Consider the following 24,139-nt stretch of genomic DNA (forward strand, 5'->3'; position numbering starts at 1 on the left):
TTATGTACAAGTTTGTATTTGTATCTGTGAATGCATGTGTATGCAAATGATGTGCTTGTGTGTCACAATTTCATGGGCGTTGCCATTCAAATTGTCCTGCCAATCGCACTGAACGCTGTCCACAGATTTCATTGCACATAAAATTATAGCACCTAAAAGTCTGCATATATACATACTCGCATGTTTGTATGTATGTAGTTTAGTACATATGTATATACATATGTGTGTATGTGTAAAGAGGAAGACAAATGTTTGCAAATTGTAGCGCCATTTGTGTTTGCCACGCCACAATGGATTCGTTCTTAATTGAAATCATGTAATCTATATTATCAAGAAAATAATGGACGCTCACATTAATCTCACGCGATGTTGGAGAAGTAGGCGCAAAATAAAAGAAGGGGAACAAGGATAGAGTCAATAAACAAGTCAGCAAGAACAAAACCACAAGTTCCAGCTTAAATTAATATTAATGGCATGGCTCTTACCGTTGCACTCCTATTTCCTTCCAATTTCGAAAGTGTGCAATTTCGATGGGTTAGTTAATTTATTTATTGGATATTCAAAATTCAATCAGATACAGTTTATATACTAAATGTTTAATTCCAATAATACATCGCATACTTATAATAAACAGCCACATCTAAAAATGGGACTTTCCTCAAGGACTTTCGAGTCTAGGATAAAATTTTAAACAAGAAAGGAATGCTAAAGTCGAGCAGGCTCAACTCTTAAATACCCTGTACCACCCCACAAAAAAGTAATTTAATTAATTAATTAATTTAATTTAATTAATTAACTAAATTAATTTAATTAATTAACTAAATATTAACTAATTAAATATAAAATATTCCATGCATGCATACATACATTTACAATTACATCAGAATCGTGTCTATGCGTGTTTGTGTACTTGTACATATGTATGTGTGTGCATTGAGCCTGGTTATATGGCTATAACTTTCTTTCCGATCATTCTATCATAATGAGACTTGGTATACGGTTATATAATTACTAACCTAATGTGACTACCAAATTTTAGTTCAAAATTCCAAGAATTACGGGAGTTATAGAAAATCGTTAATAGGGGGGGAGTGGGGGGGTGGATCAGAAAAAATGAACAAACTCGTCCTTTCTCGGTCTCAGGAGAATCTGTATACCAAGTTTGGTTATTCTAGCTCTTATACTTTCGGAGATCCTTGCGTTCATACAGACAGACAGACGGACAGACAGACGGACAGACGGACAGACGGACATGGCTATATCGACTCGGCTTGTCATGCTGATCAAGAATATATATACTTTGTGGGGTCTACCAAGCCTCCTTCTGTGTGTTCCATGTGCACTCGCACAAAACTAATATACCCTTGTACCCTTTGGGTACAGGGTATAAAAATGTTCTAATCCACGGAAAAAATGTCCCCCTTTTCCTTCCCCTTCCCCAACTGAACTGGTCCCACTAGCACACTGAATATAAAAATTGCCAAATTTATTATTACGATGATCGAATACATTCACAAACAATAAATTCAAAACTATACTATTTTATTCCGCATTTAAAAAAACATTAACTATAATTTGATATTTTAGATTAAAGAACGACACATTTTGTTAGTATTTAAGGTATTTTTTAGGTTTACTCCTCGTTTTCTGGAGTTATTTAATTCCGATCATAAAATAATTTAGGCTTCAAAAAGCACAGAAACTATACTATATTTCAATGATGGTCAAACTCTTCCTATTCTTTAAAATGAGATTACACTGTTGCAAGACCATATACCTCGTACACATTGTCAAAAGAATTTGAGTTGCAAATTCCATTATTGGTCGTAACCCTCCATATCCACAGCAGCTATTTTTCCCATCGTTGTACAACAGTCAACCCTAAAATTAGTCACATATGAAGCCCTAACAATACATAGACTGCATGCGTTCCCTATTAGTTGATTACTTTATTTTTTTTAAGAGATTAACAATCTAATCAAATTTTAGTTTATTTTAAAATTATTTTTTGAATTGTATTATAAATTTTAAATTATATCGCTTTCGCTGCTCTCCAGTCGACTGTGCCTGAAAACTCGAATTACAGATCTTGCAGGAGGATTTCGATGTGAACCGAGCTTTATTTGATGTTTTGATTGTTGATCTCTTTCTTTCACGAGCTTGATGTGCAGGTCTCTCGTTTCCGAGGTACCACAAGGCCTCAGTAATGGTTCTCAGGATTATGGACTACGCTCGCTATATAATGTCGGCGTTGCTTCTACTTGCCCCATATTTCGTTACCATAGGTCCAGACGTTCTTAACAGAGACAGTGAAGTCAGATAAAAATTAAGCTAAAATGGAAAAGCTGCTCCAATTCAAGTAAAACACTTTTGCTTCACAATCCAATATTCTTTTGGATGGGCTTGAAACTTAACAAAACATGATGTAGGATCCATTTACTTCGCAAGATATTTGTTTAATAAAGTAATTGGATTGAAATTCACACAGCTCCTATATTATAACTTGGTAAATACAAGTAGTAAACCAATAGAACCCTCAGCTTGGTATTTATAGCCTCAAACCAAAAAAGTCCAAAATGAATATTACTATATATGAGATCTTTTGAAAATTGTTATTTATTATTTTTTAAAATTTATAAATCTAGATTAGATTTGAAAATACTACATAGAACTTCGTACGTAAAATTTGATAAACAAGTCTAGCTTGAATACGATTTCCACAAATTTAGAATGTCATTATGATATTGTTGTGTATTATGGAAACATCATATAATAAATTACCAGTCATTTTAGAAAATGAAAGATGAATTGATTGGTTCCCTTAAAGTTAATCGCAATAGGTTTTTAAGTATTAAAGTGTTTAAGTGTCGACCATTTCACACCTCATTATGTACCCGAGCACGGAAAATGTAGAAAGCGTTACATAACGATTTGCACAATATAATTTTGTTTTGAAAATTACCAAAAATCGTTTTGCGAAACGCGGAGAGCAAGCCGAGGTGCCAACATCGATGCAACTCATAATTAAACTAATTGAATTTACGTGACAATAACACTTTCTGCTGGGGCACGAAGCGTGCGATTGTCACGAGATAAGTTCAGCTTCAGTGGCTCTCCTCCCCGCGGTTCTGACTGGTGGTGAGCCGAATTCACTACAGTGGGCTGGAGACAAAGACGACGATTTCGCTCAGACCCACACCGAGTTGGGGATCGGGCTTAGGTTCAGGCGGTTTCATCAACTTCAACCTCTTGGAGCGAGGCAGCAGTATAATGCATGGTTATTTCCAATATCGAAAAATGAAATCGGCATCAAAGAACATTTTGCCGCTCGACCCACAGACAATCGCAGAATCATGGCAAGACATTCCCACAACAATATGGCGCGCAACGATGTAATTCATGAACTGTGATTGGTGGCGATGTTGTTGGTGTTGTTGTTGTTGTAGTTTGTACCTCAGCGTGTCCATTACCATTACCCGAAGCCGAGTGGGGCCGAGTGTTGAAATCGCTGGGGCATCTGCTGCAGTGGCAGTGGCACTGGCAGTGGCAGGCACGGCTCGGACCCAAGTCCAAAGTGTTCGCTACCTTCTTGAGCAGAGTGGGTTGTGTCCCAGAGAGAGAGACAAAGACAGAGACGGAGCTTGGGACGTTGGGATATTGGCCGGACAGTTAGTCAATCTGCCGCTGCTTTGGCTCGGCTCACACAATCAGCGTCTATCAGCATTTTTCAATTATATCGAAATAGCGTTATCCGTGGCTGGATCGCGTCAGAACGCATAATTACTATAATCACCTGAGTTATTACCTTGGCGAATATTGGCGAAGACATACGAAAACGGCAAAATAATATTAAAAGCAACAACAGAAACAACAACAATAACAACAACCGCGACGTCGACCGGGACGGGCGGACAAGCGGACTGTTGGAGCGACCATGGAGTGCTCAGAAAGAAGCAGAAAACAGAAATCTAAACTGTGATTGTTGCGGCCTGCCCCTTGCCCCCTTGCCCCATGGCCCCTTCTCATCTCATCGCAACGTTGCTGCAATGTGCACTTCAATTTCATTTTGGTCTTTTTCCCATTATTTTCATTTTATTTTGTGTGCAGTTTTCTTTATTGCAGCTACACTCAATTCGTTAAAGTTGCACATTAAAAATTACACTGCGCAAAAAAGCAAAGAAAAAAGTTCTGCCTCTGACCTAACTGGAAAATTGCTGGGACGTTTGTTTTTCATTAAGCCCAGTGCCAAGGAAGAGCGCGCAAGGCGCACGAACAGCATTTTCATTCCGAAAAGCGATCGCTCTGCACAGACCCTGACCACCACCAGACGCACGCAATTTTCCACGCCGAAAGCTGCAACTGCACATGTCTGCGGTTTTCAGCCGCATCCCTCCCCCGTCCCCGTCCCCGTCCCCCTCTCCATCCCCCCTCCATGGCCCAACAATCACCTCCATTGCAACAATGAAACTGGCAAATGTAGCGAAAAACCATCATTTCCACAATTTATATTTCGAACGTGATTGGTGAGCTTTGCGTTTTTGGGGGCCAAGAGTGCGACGGACGTCGAATTGTGGATATTCGTATGTAGTGTAGAAAACGGTGGGGCACGGGGACGAGGACGGGGTCGGAGACGGAGACGGAGACTAAGTCTGGACTGGAACTGCGGCAGTTGGACAGCAGTTGCGGCGCGGCCATTAAGAAATTGCAGCAAAGCATAAAGAGCAAAATATGAAACCGAAAAAACAAAACCCAACGCGAGAAAATGAAATAAAATGCAGCAGATTATGATTGCGATTATGTTGCCTGCTCTTCCACTGCTTGCCACTCAAATGGGGCTTCAGCCGGCTACGGCTACGCCTTGCATGAACACAGGGAATCATTGAGGAGGGGGGAGCACATACAGACCTCCTTCGAATGATGGGAATGGCCATGCAGCAACATTTACGAGTATAGTCGAGTATGTAGGCACATGTATGTACAAAACAATCACTGAAAACATGTTGACGCATTAAGGCTTTGTAGAGAGACAAGAATTATACGACAGGATGGGGGGCATTGGTGATTGGAACTCCACAAATTATGAAAACATAATTTCAAATTTCAGCACCATAGCTAGTATAAGTACTACATATTATACATGAGCTAGTCCTTTAGGAACGAAATCGTATATTTTATGAAAATATCAATGTAAATCAACAGCAATGACCACTATACTGCATATCATAAGATTATTTATTTATTACATTTATGTTAACAAACATGGACATAACAAACATATTTTCCTTTCGTCTCAGAGCCAAGTGTGGTCAGTAGCGTCAATACCAATATAAAAAGGACAACTTAACAGAGGAAAGCTTAGAAATTCATTAAAAGATAGTTAAAAACAGGAACAAAGGGAAGAGAAAAGAAATGGAATCTCAGACCTGGTGGGTTCTAAGCTGGTAGTTTATGGCATTAAGTCAGTTCTGAGTACAGGAATGGTCCATCGGTGAGGTGATTAACCATCATGCGTATAAATTAAAGAAAATATCTGAAGCCATAGATCTGGAAGTAGCTTTATAATATCATATAATAACTCTACCTTGAATTGAAACGAAAGATATTTTATACAATTCACAATTTTCTTTAGCAAACGTTAAGGACGAAATCACTACATACCAGGGCCTATAGGTGCATATCAAAAGTAGATGGTTGAACTTTTAGGTTAGTCAGTTATTGTACTGTTTATATAAAATGTGCTTACATGTTTGTGAACAATACGCCATTTATAGTAAATACATATCCGCAAAATTTGAAATTATTTTGGAAATCCCTGCTCCCTTGTTTGCTTGTGTTTAATTCTGGATTCTGGAGCTTGTACATTTTACAATTAAAGGCCATACAATTTTAACGGTTTTATTGATTATTCTTCGCGTTATCCAAAAATGTTTTGTACGACAAATATTTTCATAATTGAAGACAAACTAACATAAGGAGAAGCAAAAATATGAAGAAGATCGAACCCGCCCCTGCAGTAGCTTTTCTAAAAGTTCAATGATTCAGATATCTGTATACCAAATGTATTACTTAGACATTTGGTTTATGTACATACCTGGAGATAAGGAAAGTCTATATATTAAGTTTAGTAAATGTGGGATCAGGCGACTGTGTCGATTTCTCTCGTCATGCTGATTAGGAATATATGTGCTTCCTGTTGCATACTTGGCACAATCCTAATATATACAAGAAAGGAAGCTAAAGTCGAGCAGGCTCAACTCTTAAATACCCTGTACCACCCCACAAAAAAGTAATTAAATTAATTAATTAATTAACTTAATTAATTTAATTAATTAACTAAATTAAATATAAAATATTCCATGCATGCATACATACATTTACATCAGAATCGTGCCTTATGCGTGTTTGTGTACTTGTACATATGTATGTATGTGTGCATTGGGCCTGGTTATATGGCTATAACTATCTTTCCGATCATTCTATCATAATGAAACTTGGTATACAGATATATAATCACTAACCTAATGTGACTACCAAATTTTAGTTCAAAATTCCAAGAATTACGGGAGTTATAGAAAATCGTTAATAGGAGGGGAGTGGGGGGGTGGATCAGAAAAAATGAACAAACTCGTCCTTTCTCGGTCTCAGGAGAATCTGTATACCAAGTTTGGTTATTCTAGCTCTTATACTTTCGGAGATCCTTGCGTTTATACAGACAGACAGACGGACAGACAGACGGACAGACAGACGGACAGACGGACATGGCTATATCGACTCGGCTTGTCATGCTGATCAAGAATATATATACTTTGTGGGGTCTACCAAGCCTCCTTCTGTGTGCTCCATGTGCACTCGCACAAAACTAATATACCCTTGTACCCTTTGGATACAGGGTATAACAAGTATATGTATATGAAACTATAATGATTCAATGCTCAATGCTGTGAGAAAATTATTTGTAATTATGTTACTTATTGGTTGAAATAATAATAATTGCTTTGTACCAAGCCCTTCTGCGGCAACTGGTTGGTGTTGAGGTTAATAATCTCTTTTAAATAGCTTAACTCTGATACCGAAATAAATCCCCAATGTAAAGAACTTGGCGAACAAGTCAGATTAGCAGCGTTTTATGAAATGTTGAAATTTTATTTCTAAACTCATTACTTTAAAATGTGTTTACTGTGTGCCTGCCACTACAATTTAATTATGATTGCAATCAAACAACTTTGTTGTTGAACTATTAGTTTTTAATTTTAGCGCATAAGGGGTTCGTAGTTAATATTAGTCTTATTTAGTCTTAAGTCATATGATGTGCAATTAAATACATTTTTCAAATAGCCCAATCGTAGCTCTTAGCCCGATCTATTGCCAAGGTGTTGCAGCGGGTTCCGCCCCTTACATTTCGAACTACACTTGCCGATGCAACGTCCGCGTCCGTCCGCCCCTCCAGTACACGCAGTTCGGATCCACTCCATCCTGGCGGCCAACCCACGTCACATTCAATTAAATTATGTAAATGAAGCGCAACACTCGAGCCGCGAAATGCAGGACGAACCGAGATGAAATTAACTTTTTTGTTTTCCTTTGCTCGGTCTTGCCGGCGCGGCGATCCGACAAACTTGAGCACTCCACCCACTCCGCCGGCAGCAGCCGATGAAGGTTGTAACCAAGTTGCAGGTTGTCTGCCGCCAACTCAAGTAAATTACAGACTTTGCCAATTTCTTGGTCGTTGTTGCTGTTGTTTGTGTTGCATTTGCCGCGGCTGCCGCCTTGCCACCAAGTGGCCGACAACAAACTACGAGTAAGTTGTGTATGAGCCTGATGTTCACACAGCCGCCAGGCATAAAGCTATTACACACACACACACACACACACACACACACACACACGTACACATTCACAATGCTGCTTAGGCCGGGGGGGTCGCTGCGGCAAATGTCCTTGCTGCCGGCGAATTCAAAGTGAGGCAACGATTTCATCAACGCCAGCCGCGACGTCATATGGCAGCGATTGTTTTAGTTGTTGTTGTTGTTGCTGTTTCTTCTGCTGGTAGCGCGTGAAGTTAATTGAAATTCATGCCGTGTTACAATAACAATGATTAAACAGCACATACAGACACACACACACACACACACACACACACACACACACACGCATGCAGACTAGCCCTTTGGCCCCGTCCTCGACTGTGGCCAGCACTGCTGCTGCACTTTTCCTTGCTCCACACCCAAAGTGCAAAAGTACAAATCCCTGCCTGGAATACGAAATGGTTGTGGTTAGCTATAGCACCACCGATTCATAAATCGATTGACAAAGTTATAGTATTTCTAAACGATTTCTACAATTCTTCCCTGCCTGCCTTTAGCCTCATCATCGTTATCATTATCGTGTTCGGACTTCATGCTCGATCAGTCGCTGATGACCATTTTGCTGCTCATTCTGTTCGATCAAATAATTGAGATAAAGTAATAAAAAGTTGAGGACCGGCAACCTGTAGGAAATGAGATGAAAGAAAAAAAAACCAGAAACAACAACGAAGGCACAATGTTGTAGGAAGAGCTTTACGCTTTTCGCAAAACTCTGCAACTTATAAATATGTATGAGAAGTTTCGAAATTGTTGGAATCCCTGCCGTTGTTCTGCCGCACAAAAAGCGGACGAGGTAATGCAACAACAACAACAACAACACCAACAACAGAGGCACAAGGTCGGTGCGTAAGAAGGCAACGGCGATCGAAGTTCAACATCCAGTCGTCGATCCGTCGATCCGTCAGTCCATCAGTACATCATTCGACCAGTTCGTCAGTCATCAACTGCAAAAAGCAACGACAGGCCGGCCCTTTGGCCGACTCACAGTCGCAGTCTCAGTCGCTGGTGCTGGTGCCAGAGAGCAGCGCTGCCCTCAGAAAACGGCAGAGGAAGGCAATCATTGATCAGCGGAATTTAGAGCGAAAATTTGATATTAAGGCAACAAAAAATTGCACTGAAAATAAAACACAAGCCAACGGGGTAGAGAACCAGCTACAAAAAAATACATATAAAAAAAAAAAATAAAATAAAAAACAAAAATGAGATCCCAAATTGTTAAAAACAAAATTAAGCAGAAATAAACGCCCCAATGTGCAGGTTCAGGCCACAGCCTTCAGCACAGCATCCCAAGCAGCCAGTTTATTGATCTCTTGTAGTACCCGCCAATGCCAATGCCAATCCCAATCCTCTAGCGCTAGTAAGCTAGTTCTGGACTAGCTGGCCGCTTAATAGGCGATTGCTCGTCACCGCGTATTTCTTTTTAATATAAATAATTGTTCACGGCTACCGCAAGTGGCGGTCGCAACTGGCCATCGGCAATTGGCGACAGCATTACAGCATTACAGCACCAGAGCATCTCTTTTGGGCACAATCAATAATGATAGATAGGTAGTCGAGCCAGTGGCAGCTCGTAGTTGCCAGGGGCTGCCAGTCGCCTGTCGAGGGGGGCACTCGCGATCAGTGTCCGACCGCAAATCGCTTTGGCGCTTTGACAGCATCATCCAGAAACAAAAAACAGCAGCTTAGCCGCACAGTGGTGAGCATTTGTCGTTATGGGAGGACAAGTCTAATATCAACAACAACAATAGTGAGACTAGTGCGCAACACAACAAAGAAATGAGGCACTCGGCTCGTAGTTCCAGTCGATTGTTGCTTGATTCAACTTGTCGACCAGACCCCGGACTACTATTTCTAGTTCATGTACTTCCTGAAATCCTTACACTCATAGACAGGGACCGGCCATATCAGACTGATCAGGAATATCTACCTTGTGGGGTCCGACACATCTCCCTCAGTTCTAAATTTAGCGTAAACTACTGTAAACTACTAGCGTAAATAAATAATGATCTAAATTTAATTATTGGTACAAGTTACACCTTATTCCGAGAAAGGGCAAGATGTACCCATAGGATACCAAACGTTATTAGTTTAATGTGAATTAATGCAACACACAGAATGAGGCGTGAAAGACCCAAAAAAGTATAAATATTCTTGATCAGCATGAGGAAAATGAAACAAGAGAGTCGAGCAAGCCCGACAGTGTAATACCCTGTACCCAGGTAAACTTCCGTCACTGAGTTATATGCGCCCAAAGCAGCAGAAAAAACAGGAAGAAGAAGAGCGAACTTGTTGCTGCAGTTTGTGGGGGTTGTACTGGCGAGAATTTGTTTCGCTAAAAGCTTTTCTTAGCATTAACCGATTTAGAATTTGAAACAAAAGTAGATAATTATGTGTAAATTTTGTATGCAAAGTTTGGTTCAGGTAACTTTTGAAATGTGGAAGGTATTGACTAAATTCTGTAGCGGGGGAAGGGGGGGAAAATTCAAAAAAAATAAAAATAAACTCGTCCTTCCTCAGACCCAGGAGAATCTGGATACCAACTTTGGTTATTCTAGCTTTTATAGTTTCTGAGATCCTTTCGTTCATCCAGATGGTCAGGCGAACAGACGGACGGACTGGCGGACGGACGGACAGACGGACGGACGGGCGGGCGGACGGACATGTCCAGATCGATTTCTCTCGTCATGCTGATTCAGAATATACATACTTATGGGGTCGGAGATGCTTCCTTCTGCATGTTACATACTTTGCACAAACCTAATATACCCTTTTTACCATCCTGGTACAGGGTATAATAATCACAACGCAACAATAGATCTAAAACTGTGGGAGGAATGGTGATTGGACAGACGGTCTTACAGAAATCGATTGGTTTGTTATGTCGTTTACCACTCTTCCTTCTGTGTGTTACAAGCCTAGATACCAACAAGATTGAATGCTACAGTCGAGAAAGTCTGGCAGGTTCGAACATATCAGAGAACATATCATAAGTCATATCGAACGTATCAAGAGCGAACGGTTTTCTTAATAACTATTCTTTGAATAGACGAATTGCCAAATCCAGGCATTTATGGGCGCCATGTGTAGAAGAATTTGGCTCGCAATGCTGACTAACAGTATAAAGTATATTCTGTATGGGGTGGGAAATGCTTCCTTCCTGCTTTTGCACAAACGTAATATGTATATGTATTCCTTTTATCGTTCGGATAAAGGTATAAAACAAAAACAATTATCTCAACTTTTAAATACCGTTTAATTTTTAGAATTATAATAATGAAATTAATTTAATTGTGACACCTACGTTTATGTAATCCTTTAATACTTGTATTATTAATTTATATCGGGATTATTCTTTTTTGTATGCATTTCTATGTGTGCGTGTGTGTGGGTAGAGCATAAGCAGAGATTACACTTGAGGGTAGAGCTTCATTTAGAATTGACCTAGAATTTAATTCTCTGACTCAGGAGAACCTATACCAACATTGGTTATTTAAGCTCAAACTTTCTAAGATCCTTGCGCTTATACAGACAGCAATATTAACTCGTTGAGTAAGAATCTATGTATATTTATGAGGTCTGCCACGCCTTCTTCTGTGTCTTAAATACTTTGCACAAGCCTTAAATGTATACCAATTTTACCCTTTCGGTACTGGGTATAAAACTATTTTACTTTGCTGTGCAAATGGAAAGTTTATTTCCAAAATTTATAAAATCGTATATTATTATGCTGTACCTGCCAGTCGGGCCGAACTCCGCAGTCGCACAGTTGTTATATTTATTTCTTTTTTTGCATAGTGACCTCCCAAGATCAGTAGAAAAACTTTTTCATGCATTATTTACTCAAAATTTAAATTATCAAGCAATACATATATGGCCGGGGATTATGAATTTCAAGTAGATTCAAGGAAACACATTGACCATAAAAATAAAAATTTCTGTTGAAAAAATGAGGTCGATATTACTAGGAAGCATGTAGAAGGTCGGAAAAGGAAGATTGTGTCGCCTAAATTCTTACTCTTCCTTTTTCGATAAAGTCACAAATTGTTTTTTAATTAGGCAGCTTTCTGCCACAAGTACGAGTACGTATTGGGCGGTCCTGTCTGCATTCTGTAAGTTTAATTGAATGCACATTTCGTTGCCTAGTTAAATGTGGAGATTACACACCTTATTATTATGAAATATGTTCCATAATTATGGCCGAGGAGACAACCTCTTAATAGTCACTTTGCTGGCTCACTCAAGAAGAAGAAACCTTATGTAATTTAAGCCTCGACTTGAGCCCTCCGAGCGAGCGCCTTATATTGACAGATCGGCGACAGTGGCGGCGTCTTGACTTGGCGACAACCTCGTCGCGAACCTGTCGATGAGGAGACGATGACTGGGCAGAAGGCGAACTGGACGGCCGGCGTACTCTGGCTCCTGCTTCTACTCCTGCTCCTGCTGCTGCTGCTGCTGCTGCTGGTGCTCCTGTCTTCCTCATGCCAATTTATTTATGGTGCGGTACAAGTTTTTACGCACTCAAGTGCTCTGAGACTAATTGGGCACGAAACGCAATCAAAGTGACGACGACAACGATGTATTGGCTGCCAGACAGATGCATGGACATGCAAGAGTTGGCGACAGACAGAGGTTCTACACAAAAAGCGATGCTCGCAACCAGGCAGGCAGTGAGACAGTCGGCCAAGTCAGCCAAGGCGGCCAAGTCGGCCAGCCAAGCAGCGATCGAATCGATCAGTTGAACTTTATATTGCTGATGTCTTTGATTTGTGGACGCGTTCGCGTTCGCGTACAATACTAGTGGCCATCCACTCGCCGCTGAATATCAGCCCGCAAATAGTTGTGGAGAAATAGTTGGGCTATGTTCTACACAATTATCTGTTATTATCGGCGTTTTCAATGTTTTTGTGCGACGACGACAACAACTCATTGCAAGTGGGTTTTCTTTCTCGATTTCCACCAAACTGGGCCCGATGTGACTAAAGTCAGCAGCCTTTTATGCCAACACTTAAAAATAGCAGACACTAAAGTTGCATTGGATTGCAATTCCCCTCGATCTCCAGACATGGGAGAACACGTGTCTCCTGAAGGGCAGACTTTACACGACAAAGCGGGCCATCGATTAGTGCGGAGCTTACTTTTCAAAAGCACAACACATGTACATATGTATGTATGTGTAAATAAATAGCTATGTAGTTGTATTCAGGCATGTCTGAACAAATCCCTAGCCACTTGGTTCCATTAGAGCTGATTCAAGTAGACACATTTTCTGGATAAGCCATTGGATTCTTTGCAATTTCTGTAAAAACATGACTCTCTATACATCATTCACCAAAAATTGTAATATCAGCTTAAATTTAAATTTAATGGTAGCTTAGACTATTTTAATTATTTATTTATTTAATTTTGCATTCTGTGTTTGTTGTACAAATATATTGGCAAGATCCCAACAAGTGCCGAATTTTTATAGCCTGTACCCAAAGGGTGAAATGCTATACTAGTTTTGTGCGAATGTATGTAACACACAGAAGGAGGCGTGGCAGACCCCACAAAGTATATATATTCTTGATCAGGGTGACAAGCCGAGTCAATTTAGCCATGTCCGTCTGTCCGCCCGCCCGTCCGTCTGTATGAGCGCAAGGATCTCAGAAGGTACAAGAGCTAGAATTACCAAACTTGGTATCCAGGTTCCCCTAAGCCCTAAGCAGGTCAAGTTTATTTTTTTATTCTGATACACCCCCCCCCCACTCCCCCGCAATTCGTGTTTCTATAACTCCCGTAATTCTTCGAATTTTGAAATCAGTTTTAGTAGTTACGTCCAGTTAGTACTTATGTGTCCGTATGCCAAGTTTCATCATGATAGGTCAATTCTGAAGAAAGTTATAGCCATAAATAAAATCGCTGCCGATGCTCTGCTTGCAGCGCTGCCCGCAGCTGTTATTGTTGTTGCTTATATATGTATACACGTATATAAACAAGCATAGACAAGTAATGTAAAACTGTACATAAAGATGTCTTCTATGTATGTATTAAATAAATTTTCTTAATTAATTTAATAAATTAATTACATTTTTTTTAAATAGTTTAATTTTTTTTAAATATTTTTTTAAATTTTTCTTTTTTGTGGAGAGTACAGGCTATTTTACTGTCGGGCTTGCTCGACTGTAGCGTTCTATCTTGTTTAAATTTATATAATATAATATAATTTATATAATTTAAAAATTTAATTGATAACATGAATTAGATTTTCTAAGAGGAGCAAGAAACAAAAACTTTATAGATATTTGTAAAGTATCCTATATCCTTTTGTTCAAGATACACTGGTCGGCACAATTATTTTGACGAACTGTACTCACGACTATCGGTGCTGGTTGCTTTTAGTTTCAAGGAATAACGGTACAATTTTCATACGGGATATTGAGTTCATAGCAACAACAATATGTAGGCAAAATATTTTGTCTATTACTCTTCACACCTTTTTTCTACAAATGACAATGTGAGTTGACTGCGGATTCAGGCACGGCATAAGTATTTTGACCAAACCTTGTCGCCGTTTTCGCGTACGTTTTATCAAGTGATACTAAAATAACTTTGGTGTAACAATTTTTGTTGACCTTTTTACATTATTTTCATTAAAATTTGATTCAAAAGTAATCGATACAATGGTAAAAAAGACAGAATTAAGTTATGTTGTTAGAGCCTCAATAGTGGCGAAGTTTAATGCCGGCGTAGCACCAAAAGACATTGCAAATGAATATAATTTGTCGCGGCAAACAGTCCACTATCAAATTAACAAATATAAGACCCACAATGACGTCAAAAACTTGCCTAGATCAGGTGCTAACCGCAAAACAACACCCATTGAAGATCGAGTCCTATTGCGGGAATTTAAAAAAAATATTCATTTAAAGCCGCAAGCTGCTGCAGATCAATGGAATAAGTCGACCAAGACTCCAATCAGTGAGCGTACTGTTCGGCGACGCCTAAAAGAAGAAGATTTTAAGACATACAAAGCGAAGGACATACCTTACATATCAAAGGTGAACAAGCTCAAAAGATTGGCTTTTGCAAAGGAGCATCTGCATAAGCCAAAAGAGTTTTGGAGAAGCGTTCTATGGACAGATGAAAGCTCCTTTGAATATAATTCATCAAAAACAAAGATTTTTGTAAGGCTCCCACAGTTTCAAAGACAAAAAAATATCCCCGTATGTCAAAAAGTGAGCCATGGCGGAGGCTCAGTCATGTTCTGGGGATGCATTGCGTACAATGGGTTAGGTGATTTCGTTCCCATCACCGGCTCAATGAACCAGCAACAATATTTGAGTACCCTTAACGAAAACGCATTCCCTTCCGGTGACAGGCTGATTGGAGAATCATTTATCCTGCAACAGGATAACGCCCCATGCCACAAAAGCAAAATGATAAGAGCATTTTTAAGCGATGTTGGTGTTACTACTCTGGATTGGCCACCACAAAGTCCGGACTTAAACGTTATTGAGAATGTGTGGTCTCTTGTAAAACGTAAAAGAAATGCGTCTTTGCATAAAACCGAAGAAGAAACTATTTCCGAGGTCACTTCTCTTTGGAAAGAGATACCATTAGAGGTCCTTCAAAATTTAGTGGACTCAGTTCCAAGACGTCTTCAAAAAGTTATCGAAGCCAAAGGCGGGTATACATTTTATTAATCTACCATCAATTTCTTATGTTTTGTTTAGTATTAAGCTTTGTTTTTTTTGTTAATATCCATTGTCAAAATACTTATGCCAACCCATGAAAATTACCTTGATTTATAATTTTAAAAGTTCTTATAAAAATATATCCTTTGAATTATTTTTAAGTTTGTAATACCAATATGGAATTGAGAAAAAAAGTTTCCTTTGATATCTTAAACCAATAACCAGTTATTGACAAAAATGTATGATTTTCTTCTCGTCAAAATAATTGTGCCGACCAGTGTATGTTGCATAAAGAGCAAAAGGCGGTTTTATAATTAATAGTTACTGAAATAAAATTGAAGAAAAGATAAATAAATATAAATACATTTTTCTAAAGACATAGCAACATTTTTAAAAACATAAAAATAATTTGTTTTTTGCTTATCGCATGCAAGTTTTTCAATACGAAAGATATAAAATAGTGAAAATATAAATAGTGAAAATATAATTCGAGAGAATAATTTTATGAATACATATAGATAAATTAATCTTGGTTTAATGTTTTATGATTTTATAATTTCAATTACAAATTTGATTGTGTTGATTCTTTTATTACTTTGTTTCAATTACCCGATTTGAACCATATGTGAGGTAATTGTTTAGAGAATTATATACACATATTAGTGCGATTAGTTTATAAACCTAATTCTGTCTTGTTCTTGTGGTAAATCGTGCTAAATGGAAAAAAGTCGTTAAACCATATACAAAATTTGTATTTTCAAACCGTGTTAAATCAAATCAATGTAAAACAAGACCATGTAAAATAGAAGTAGGTGTACTATATATTTTTAGACTTTGTCGTAACTCAAAACAGTTGATTAATGTGGGTTAAGCCGCTAAATTAAGAAAACAGGATGTTCATCCAGACGGGGATCGAACATGGCTAGATCGACGTGACCTATCATCGTAAGAATTTATGAATCCTTCTGCCCCAGCATAATCGTAGATTTACAGAAATGGTCTTCAACAAAACGAATGCCACCCACTATTCTCACTCTCATACTTTGCTTACACTTAAAGGCACAAAACTAATTATCTATGACTATATACAAGTATGTATATAACTCAATCCGAATTGGCAGAACAAAGGGAGAAAGAGGAATATAAAAACGAAGAAGGCAAAAGGTAAAAGCGATGAATATTACAATTTTAATAATTGCTACGGTGGCTATTTTCTACCCTTGATCGATGACTGCTTCAGTCGGCCGATGCTCCTTTTTTGGGGTCAGCAATTGGCGAGTTGTGCAAAAAAAAAATAAAATAAAATAAAAAATCAGGCGCGGTCTGGCAATAAAATAAGGACCGATTCCAGTTGCTAACTGTGCGACCGTTCTGCCATTTCGGCCATGATTTACGGGCTGTCTGTCGAATGACGAAAATTGCCCGGCGCTGTGCCTTTGCCTTTGCCTTCACCCTTGTCCTTGTCCGTGTCCTCGTCCTTATGCTGGTGTCCGAATTGGAAGTGGATGTGAATACTGGCTTTGGCTGGACAAATCAATAAATTTGGATCGGTGGTGGTGCACTTGATTATAAAGTTCGACGATAATGTGCGGCCTTAACAGCTTATGTGCAGTTTTCACAGATTGTTGTTTATTAGACAATTGTCGATTGGTCGGCCGCTCGAATGGTTAACTTCCTGTTGACCTTGCAGACGGATATTTATTATTTCTCGAATTAAAAATGATTTATTTTCTCTGTGCTCATTTCAGGTACCGCGAGGATGCACTCTGTTGGGGCGACAGGTGAGTTTTCTGTCACTTGCCACCCTGCCTCGGCCCCTGCAACAAAGACTTAAGACTTGGGGCAGCAGCCCAGACCGCGACACATTTATCGGCTAATTTAATTTATTTAGAAAATGCCAACTTTTTCCGCACCGCGTATAATAAATACAACAGACCAGGCTAAATGTGCGTTTCTTTCGCTTCGTTTCGTTTCGTTTTTGCAGAAAGTCCATGGAGGAGATCGGAGCTGCTCAGTCCTCGGTGAATGCGCGGTAAGTGTTAATGTTACCGTAAATGCTTTGCAGCGCCACTTAGCCGCCCTCCCTGTCGTCCCTGTCGCCTCTGTCGTCTGTCGTCGCTGCGACCGCTTCTGCGCGCCGCATTTGTTAGCATAAAATTATTGAATGCCATCGTCGCCAAAGCCGCGACACATCGCGACGTCAAAGGCGCATGTAGCGCGTTCGCGTATCTATAAGATACTATACCCGTACCTACAATACTCGCACAATTCAGTCTACAATACACGGACTGCTTAGAAACCGTTGTAGTTGTCATTGTCATTGTGTTTGTCGTTGTTATGACATTTTACATTTTTAATGGGAATTCTCACATAAAAAGTACAAATATCAGACTAATTGGATTTATCTAAAAGCCGTCTTCTATCTGTCCCACCACGGTCCCACCAAGCCCCCGCCTGCTCAGCGCTCTCCGATGCGCATGTGTCGCGCGTTGTCACTCTTTTGTTTTCTTTTTTGTTGTGCTGCCGGAAGATGTTAGACCATCAATCGATCGATGCGACGGACCGTCCGATCGTTCATTCGCATCCACGCATGTGAACTGCTAGACAGGCCACCAGTTGTGGCCATTTGTTGTTGCTATTGTTGCTGTTGTTGCTTGCACGCGTAGCAATTAGCACAGTACAGCACCCAAGCCCCCAATAACAATAACAATAGCAATAACAATCGCAATTCGTACATTAAACAAACCCGATCAAACCCATTTTTCCAGTGAATCCATCGGCAATGTCGACCATTGGCCAGAAGGCTACGAAAAACACGCTAAAGCGCGCAGAAATGAAGTTAAGTTACATTGTTCAAATTGATTTCTGCAATTAATTGAACAACGCAAATGACAAACTGAAAGACAAGCACAAGGCACTACGGCGAGGGGCAAGAACTCTCAAGCCACTCTCCGACTGAACGTGCCTCACAAAAACCGAGCACATTCCCTCAACAACCGCCAGCCATGCGAGGAATGCACTTTGCTCCTGTTGGAGGCAAGCGAGCGCTCTCAGTCGAACACGCTTCGCGCTCACTTCGTCGTTGCACAGTGGGACTGAACAGTTACGGATAACTGATGGCTATATAGAGGCTTAGCCGATTCAACCCAACGAATGTGGACTTTAATTCCAAATCAATTGACTAAATTCAAAGGGGAGATGCATACTCGTATTTAGCATGAACTATTCTATACCCGAAGTGGGAAAGGGTATGTGAAGATTGTCTAAATTTATGTTACAGACAGTGGGAAGCATCTTCGACCTCGTTAATTATACAAATAATTCTGTTTTTACACGGTCTTTTTTACACGATTTTGATATAACACGGTTTGAAAATTAATAATTTCATATATATTTCTTTAGAGACAAGGAACCAATCAACTATTTTTGCATATGATCAATGTCTTGTTTTACACGGTTGTTTCTGGAACCAATCTACCGTGTAAAAACAGAATTAGGTGTATACATGTGTGTGAGTGTTTTTTTAATCCGATTATATATATGTAAAGTCCATCTATTTATTCGTCTGTTCGTCCGCCTGTTTGAAATCCTGGACTACAAAAACAATGACTACCATAATTATTTTTGCAACGATTAATTCATTTATGTCCAAATTTAATAAATTTGTTTAAAACTACGTAATTTATTAATTTGTTGGCCTACACATATTTGTATGTATATCGAAAGAATAAACTGGGAAATTGAAAATTATTTCTACTATTTAGCATCAATGAAGGTCACCTAATTAACATTAACCAATTCCTTTTGATGTCATAATTCCCACACTTCTTGTCAGTATTTTAATTAGATTCTCAACTTTTTTATTGAAATATGTTGTATTATTGATATGGAGCAATTACCAGTTAAAATAAAATTCGACACCACTGCAGCAAAATCGTAACGGTACAAAAAATGCCATACAAAAACAATGACAAAATATTTAGAAATCGAACTTCAGCAGAATACAATACCGAACCAGCGTATAAGTCAATACATACTTGTAGTATAGACACTATACAATAACCGATAAATCGAGGGAACTAGCTAAAAAACTAAAAAAAAATCTCCGCGTAATCCGAACCAGTTTCTTTTGTTGCTTTCTTAAAGAACATTACTATTAGGTATTTCTTCTAGCTTTGTTGCCCAAATTGTAAAATAAATGAAGAGAGAACGCTACAGTCAAGCAAGCCCGACAAAGAAAAAGCAGCTTAAAAACTATTTTTAAAAATTTAACTAATTTAATTAATTTGAAAAAAGTAAACTAAATTATTTAATTTTTAAAAATTAAACTAATTAATTTAATTTAAAAAAATAAACTAATTAATGTCGGATTCGTTATTAGATATTTGTGTCATTTTTATAGGCTTTTTATTCCAATAGCTTTATTTTAGTTTAAGTTCTCTTTTGTATTGATTTTTTGTTTTCTTTTTCTTTTACATCGACTGCATTGTTTGTCGATGAAATAAATAAATAAATAAATAAATAAAAAAAATAAACTAATTAATTTAATTAAATAAATTAAACTAATTAAATTAATTAAATATTTTAACTAATTAATTGAATTACATAAAAAATATTCAATGCATACATACATAAGTGGAGACCTATCTTTAAAACAAGTTCAGCCTTGTTAAGCAATTTCCATTAACGGATTGCGTTCGGTCCCACTGTGCTTTGGACAGATGTAGCAAAAAGAGTTGCAGACATCGGTCCGATGGATCGATTGGTTTTTGCGCTCTTCGATTATTTTTTTGTTTTTGTTGTTGTTGTTGTTTTTGTTGTTGCATCTGCTGCTACCATCCAAGTTGTCACGGTCATGGCTGCGAGGGGCTGTTGACTCCATTGTCCGCATTGGCACAAATCAAAGTGTCGTCTGCACTAGTTTCTGCGTGAGGCGTCCTCGTCCACATTGGTCGCACAGTTTGGGAAGGTGCAAGAATATTAATTATTAATTCCGATCACAACTCCGCACTTTGTGTCGGCGCAGTTAGCAGCTACGGTTTGGCATGCGAAATATTTGCTAAATACCAGAAAAGTGAACGCCGCTCGATCAGGAGGGGGAAGACGGATAGAGCGCGCACTGCGGCTTGAACTGCAGTTTGAATGTTGTTTGGCTTTGATTTGGTTTCCGAAGCGGATTTATGGCTCATTACATAAGCCATTAACAGTATCGCTAAGTCAGCGATCATTCTCAATTCATCAATCTTTTCAACATGGAAACTTATTCATAAGCTTAGCAATCAGCACTTAAATACCGAGTATGTAGCCGACGTTGACAACTTAATAATAGAGACATAGCGACTCTTTATTACCTGTCAAAATTTATTTAATAGCTTTAATGTTGAGTATGTAAATATGTATGTTTCAATATGCTCGTATATGTATGTATTTTAAAAGATTTAGGGATTATAAAGCACCTATTATTTGGTTCATTTTTCATTTATGCAAAGAAACTGCTGCTAAAACAATGATAGAATGTGAAATTTATAATGATGTATGATAGGGAAACTAAGAAGAATTATGATAAAAATTTAGAACAGAAAATTTAGTTAAAAACAAGTAAAAAAGCTAAAGTCGGGTGTCCCGACTTTGAAATACTCTGTACATATGTTTACAATAATTATAGAAAATAAAAAAAAACAAGTAAAAAAGCTAAAGTCGGGTGTCCCGACTTTGAAATACTCTGTACATATGTATACAATAATTATAGAAAATAAAAAAATTAAGAAAATAAAAAAAAAAATTTGATCGATTTTACCTCTCTCGGTATTCGAACTCACGTAAAGGGTGTATAATTGCACATTTACATAGCAATTGCGTCTGTGTGAGTGTATGTATGCCTATGCGCATCTATTCGTGTCTGTGTAAGCATTTTCGCAGTCAACCAAACAGCAACATCAACAACAGCCGCGGGCAGCGCTTGAGCAGCGCTGCAGCAGCGCTGCATCAGCAAATATATTTATGGCTATAACTTCTTGTTAAATCGGTCTATCATAATGAAATTTGGCATACGGACACATAATAACCAACTAGGGGTATTTCCAAAATTTTAGTTCGAAATTCCAAGAATTACGGGAGTTACGATTTGCGGGGTAGAGGGGGGAGGGAGGGGAATTCCAAAATATAAATTTTCTGCGTATTCACATAAGGCATCTGGGACTAAAATTTGGTGTTCCTAGGTCTTATAGTCTCCGAGATATAGGCGATTATACGAATGGAAAATCGGGAAAACCCCCATAGGGGGGAAGTGGGGGGGAAAATCAAAAAAATAAAACAAACTCGTATAGAATACACACATAACGCATCTTTGTGCAAAATTTGGTGTCTCTATCTCTTATAGTCTCTGAGATCCAGGTGTTCATACGGACGGACAGACGGACAGACAGGGCTAGATCGACTCGTCTCGTCATGCTGATCAAGAATATATATACTTTGTGGGGTCTGCCACGCCTCCTTCTGCCTGTTACATTTTTCAGCTCCCGCAAACCTAATATACTCTTGTACATTTCATGTACAGAGTATAAAAAGCAGCCTAGTGGAGAAAAGACCGATCCAAATTCAGGCAATTGAAAAGCTCATTAAATTTAAATTGTATTAAATTTAATTAGTTGGGCGGTTTTTTAAATGAATAGAAGGATTTTAAGATATGGGCGCACAAGTATCTCTATACAAATGTGTTTATAAAACAGTTTGTCCTGACTGACTGACTGATTGGCAATCAACGCACAGCCCAATTGGTAAGAGCGAGGAAAAAATTGGAAAATTCGAGCTCAAAGTGGGGAAAAACGAGCTTACAAAAATATTTGTTATTGTGGTCATGGGTGTGTACGTTTAACGAAATTTTTTGTCATGAACAGAAAATGTTCATTTAAATACCTTTAATACCTTCCTACTGGTAACTAATAAGGTGAAAACATATGGGTAGGTCATGCACACACAAAATAAATACAATTTGAAACATTATATTGAGTCGGGTTAAGACGGGCAATATCTGCTAGTACTAAGTATCTTAAGCATTCGTCCCGCTGACTGGAATAAGTAGTCCATTAACGAAACAACTGAACGAATTTGTATTAGAACAAGTTCTTCCGCTTTATAACTTAAGCACCAGATAACACAAGTGATGTCAACATAACCTATTGACCTATTCCTCCGCATTACAAAACAACGATAGAAAACATTCTACATAGCAAAAGGAACCAAATCGTAATAAGTCTAGGTCTTTACAATAATTAAGCACTACAACTAAAGTAGTCTATGCGCCTAATTAATGTAACATCATGTTGATGAGACTAATGTAAATGGGATTGTGAATGCAAAATGTAAAAGTTGAGCAAAAATAATCCTTTTCTTTTGTTAAATAAAATACAATAATTTGTAAATGTTTCAATAAGCTTTTATTAATTGATAAATTGTGAGTTCAAAAAAAAAGCTAAAAAAAACTCTAATTATAAATTATGAAAATATACTTTTATTTTAAAATATCCGCAATGCAACACAAAAAAATTTGAGTTAGCATTTGGCTATTACGTAGTGTAATTGTGATTTCAAAACAAATTAAATCCGGTTTTAAAAATACTCTTATATTTTTACGACAGCTGCAAAATCTTTCTTTCCTCTTATATTTAGCTGTAATAGTTTTTATTGCTGTTAGAATTCTGATCCACAACAAAAAAATGTTCAAAGTGTCAGGGAGCACTGATTAATGACCACAAAGTTGTGCTAAAAATGCACAATTGGTCCAAAAACGAAAACATTTCCGAAACATAGTCAGCATAATTAATACCATTAATAAATGGCACAATGGCGAAGCTATTTAATTTACTTTTTTTATTATCTATGTTAAATATGCTTCAGATCGCAGACACTTCCCTGAATAATCAAATAGAAATATCCAAAAGCTTAGTTGAAGATATTTCTGTGACGCCTCAAAAATGACTTTCATAATTCCAAAAATGTAGAGTTAGAGAAAATAGAATAGTTATAGAGGAGAGAGAAGAAATGAACAAATTCGCCCTTTCTCGGGTTTAGGAGAATCTACATACCAAGTTTGGTTATTCTAGATCTTATACTTTCTAAGATCCTTGCGTTCATGCAGACAGACAGACAGACGATTCATCTTGTTACCCTGATCAAGAATATATATACTTTGTGCGTGCCAGACCCACGCCTCCTTCTGGGTGTTACATGTACACTCAAGCACAAAACTAATATACCCTTTTACCCTTTTTACATTTCATCATGCAAGTAGTCCTCTTTTGGCTTCTTGTGCCTACTCTTCTCTCGACTTGCTTCACTGGCTGCTAACTCCATGACCATTCTTCATCAGAAACACACACAGGCACACACACACTAAGAAACACAGAAGTAGTGATAAAGATCGTTGGTGACTGCTCCCGAGCTCAGAACTCCTCCAATTTCGGGGCACACTTTTTCCTCTCGCACACACACATTTTATTGTTGATTTTTATTGCTTAATTGTTTGTTTGTTTGTTTGTGTTGGGCTTAAGGTGGTTTTTGAGTTATGAACCGTTTTCATTTCGATTGTGTAACAGGCGAAGA

General features: G+C 38.3%; 1 protein-coding gene across 2 annotated transcripts in view; it reads left to right on the forward strand.

The window, feature by feature from the left end:
• Positions 1 to 24,139, forward strand: part of LOC115628288 (protein trachealess) — a 44,384-nt gene that overhangs the window by 331 nt on the left and 19,914 nt on the right. For both annotated transcript variants that reach the window (XM_030524331.1, XM_030524330.1), the window contains exons 2-3: positions 17,287 to 17,319; positions 17,523 to 17,570. In XM_030524331.1, the coding sequence (XP_030380191.1) occupies positions 17,287 to 17,319; positions 17,523 to 17,570 (81 nt within the window). The remainder of the gene's footprint in view (positions 1 to 17,286; positions 17,320 to 17,522; positions 17,571 to 24,139) is intronic.

Source organism: Scaptodrosophila lebanonensis, unplaced genomic scaffold (assembly GCF_003285725.1).
Source record: "Scaptodrosophila lebanonensis strain 11010-0011.00,11010-0021.00 unplaced genomic scaffold, SlebRS2 tig00000113-arrow-arrow-pilon, whole genome shotgun sequence".
NCBI lineage: Eukaryota > Metazoa > Arthropoda > Insecta > Diptera > Drosophilidae > Scaptodrosophila > Scaptodrosophila lebanonensis.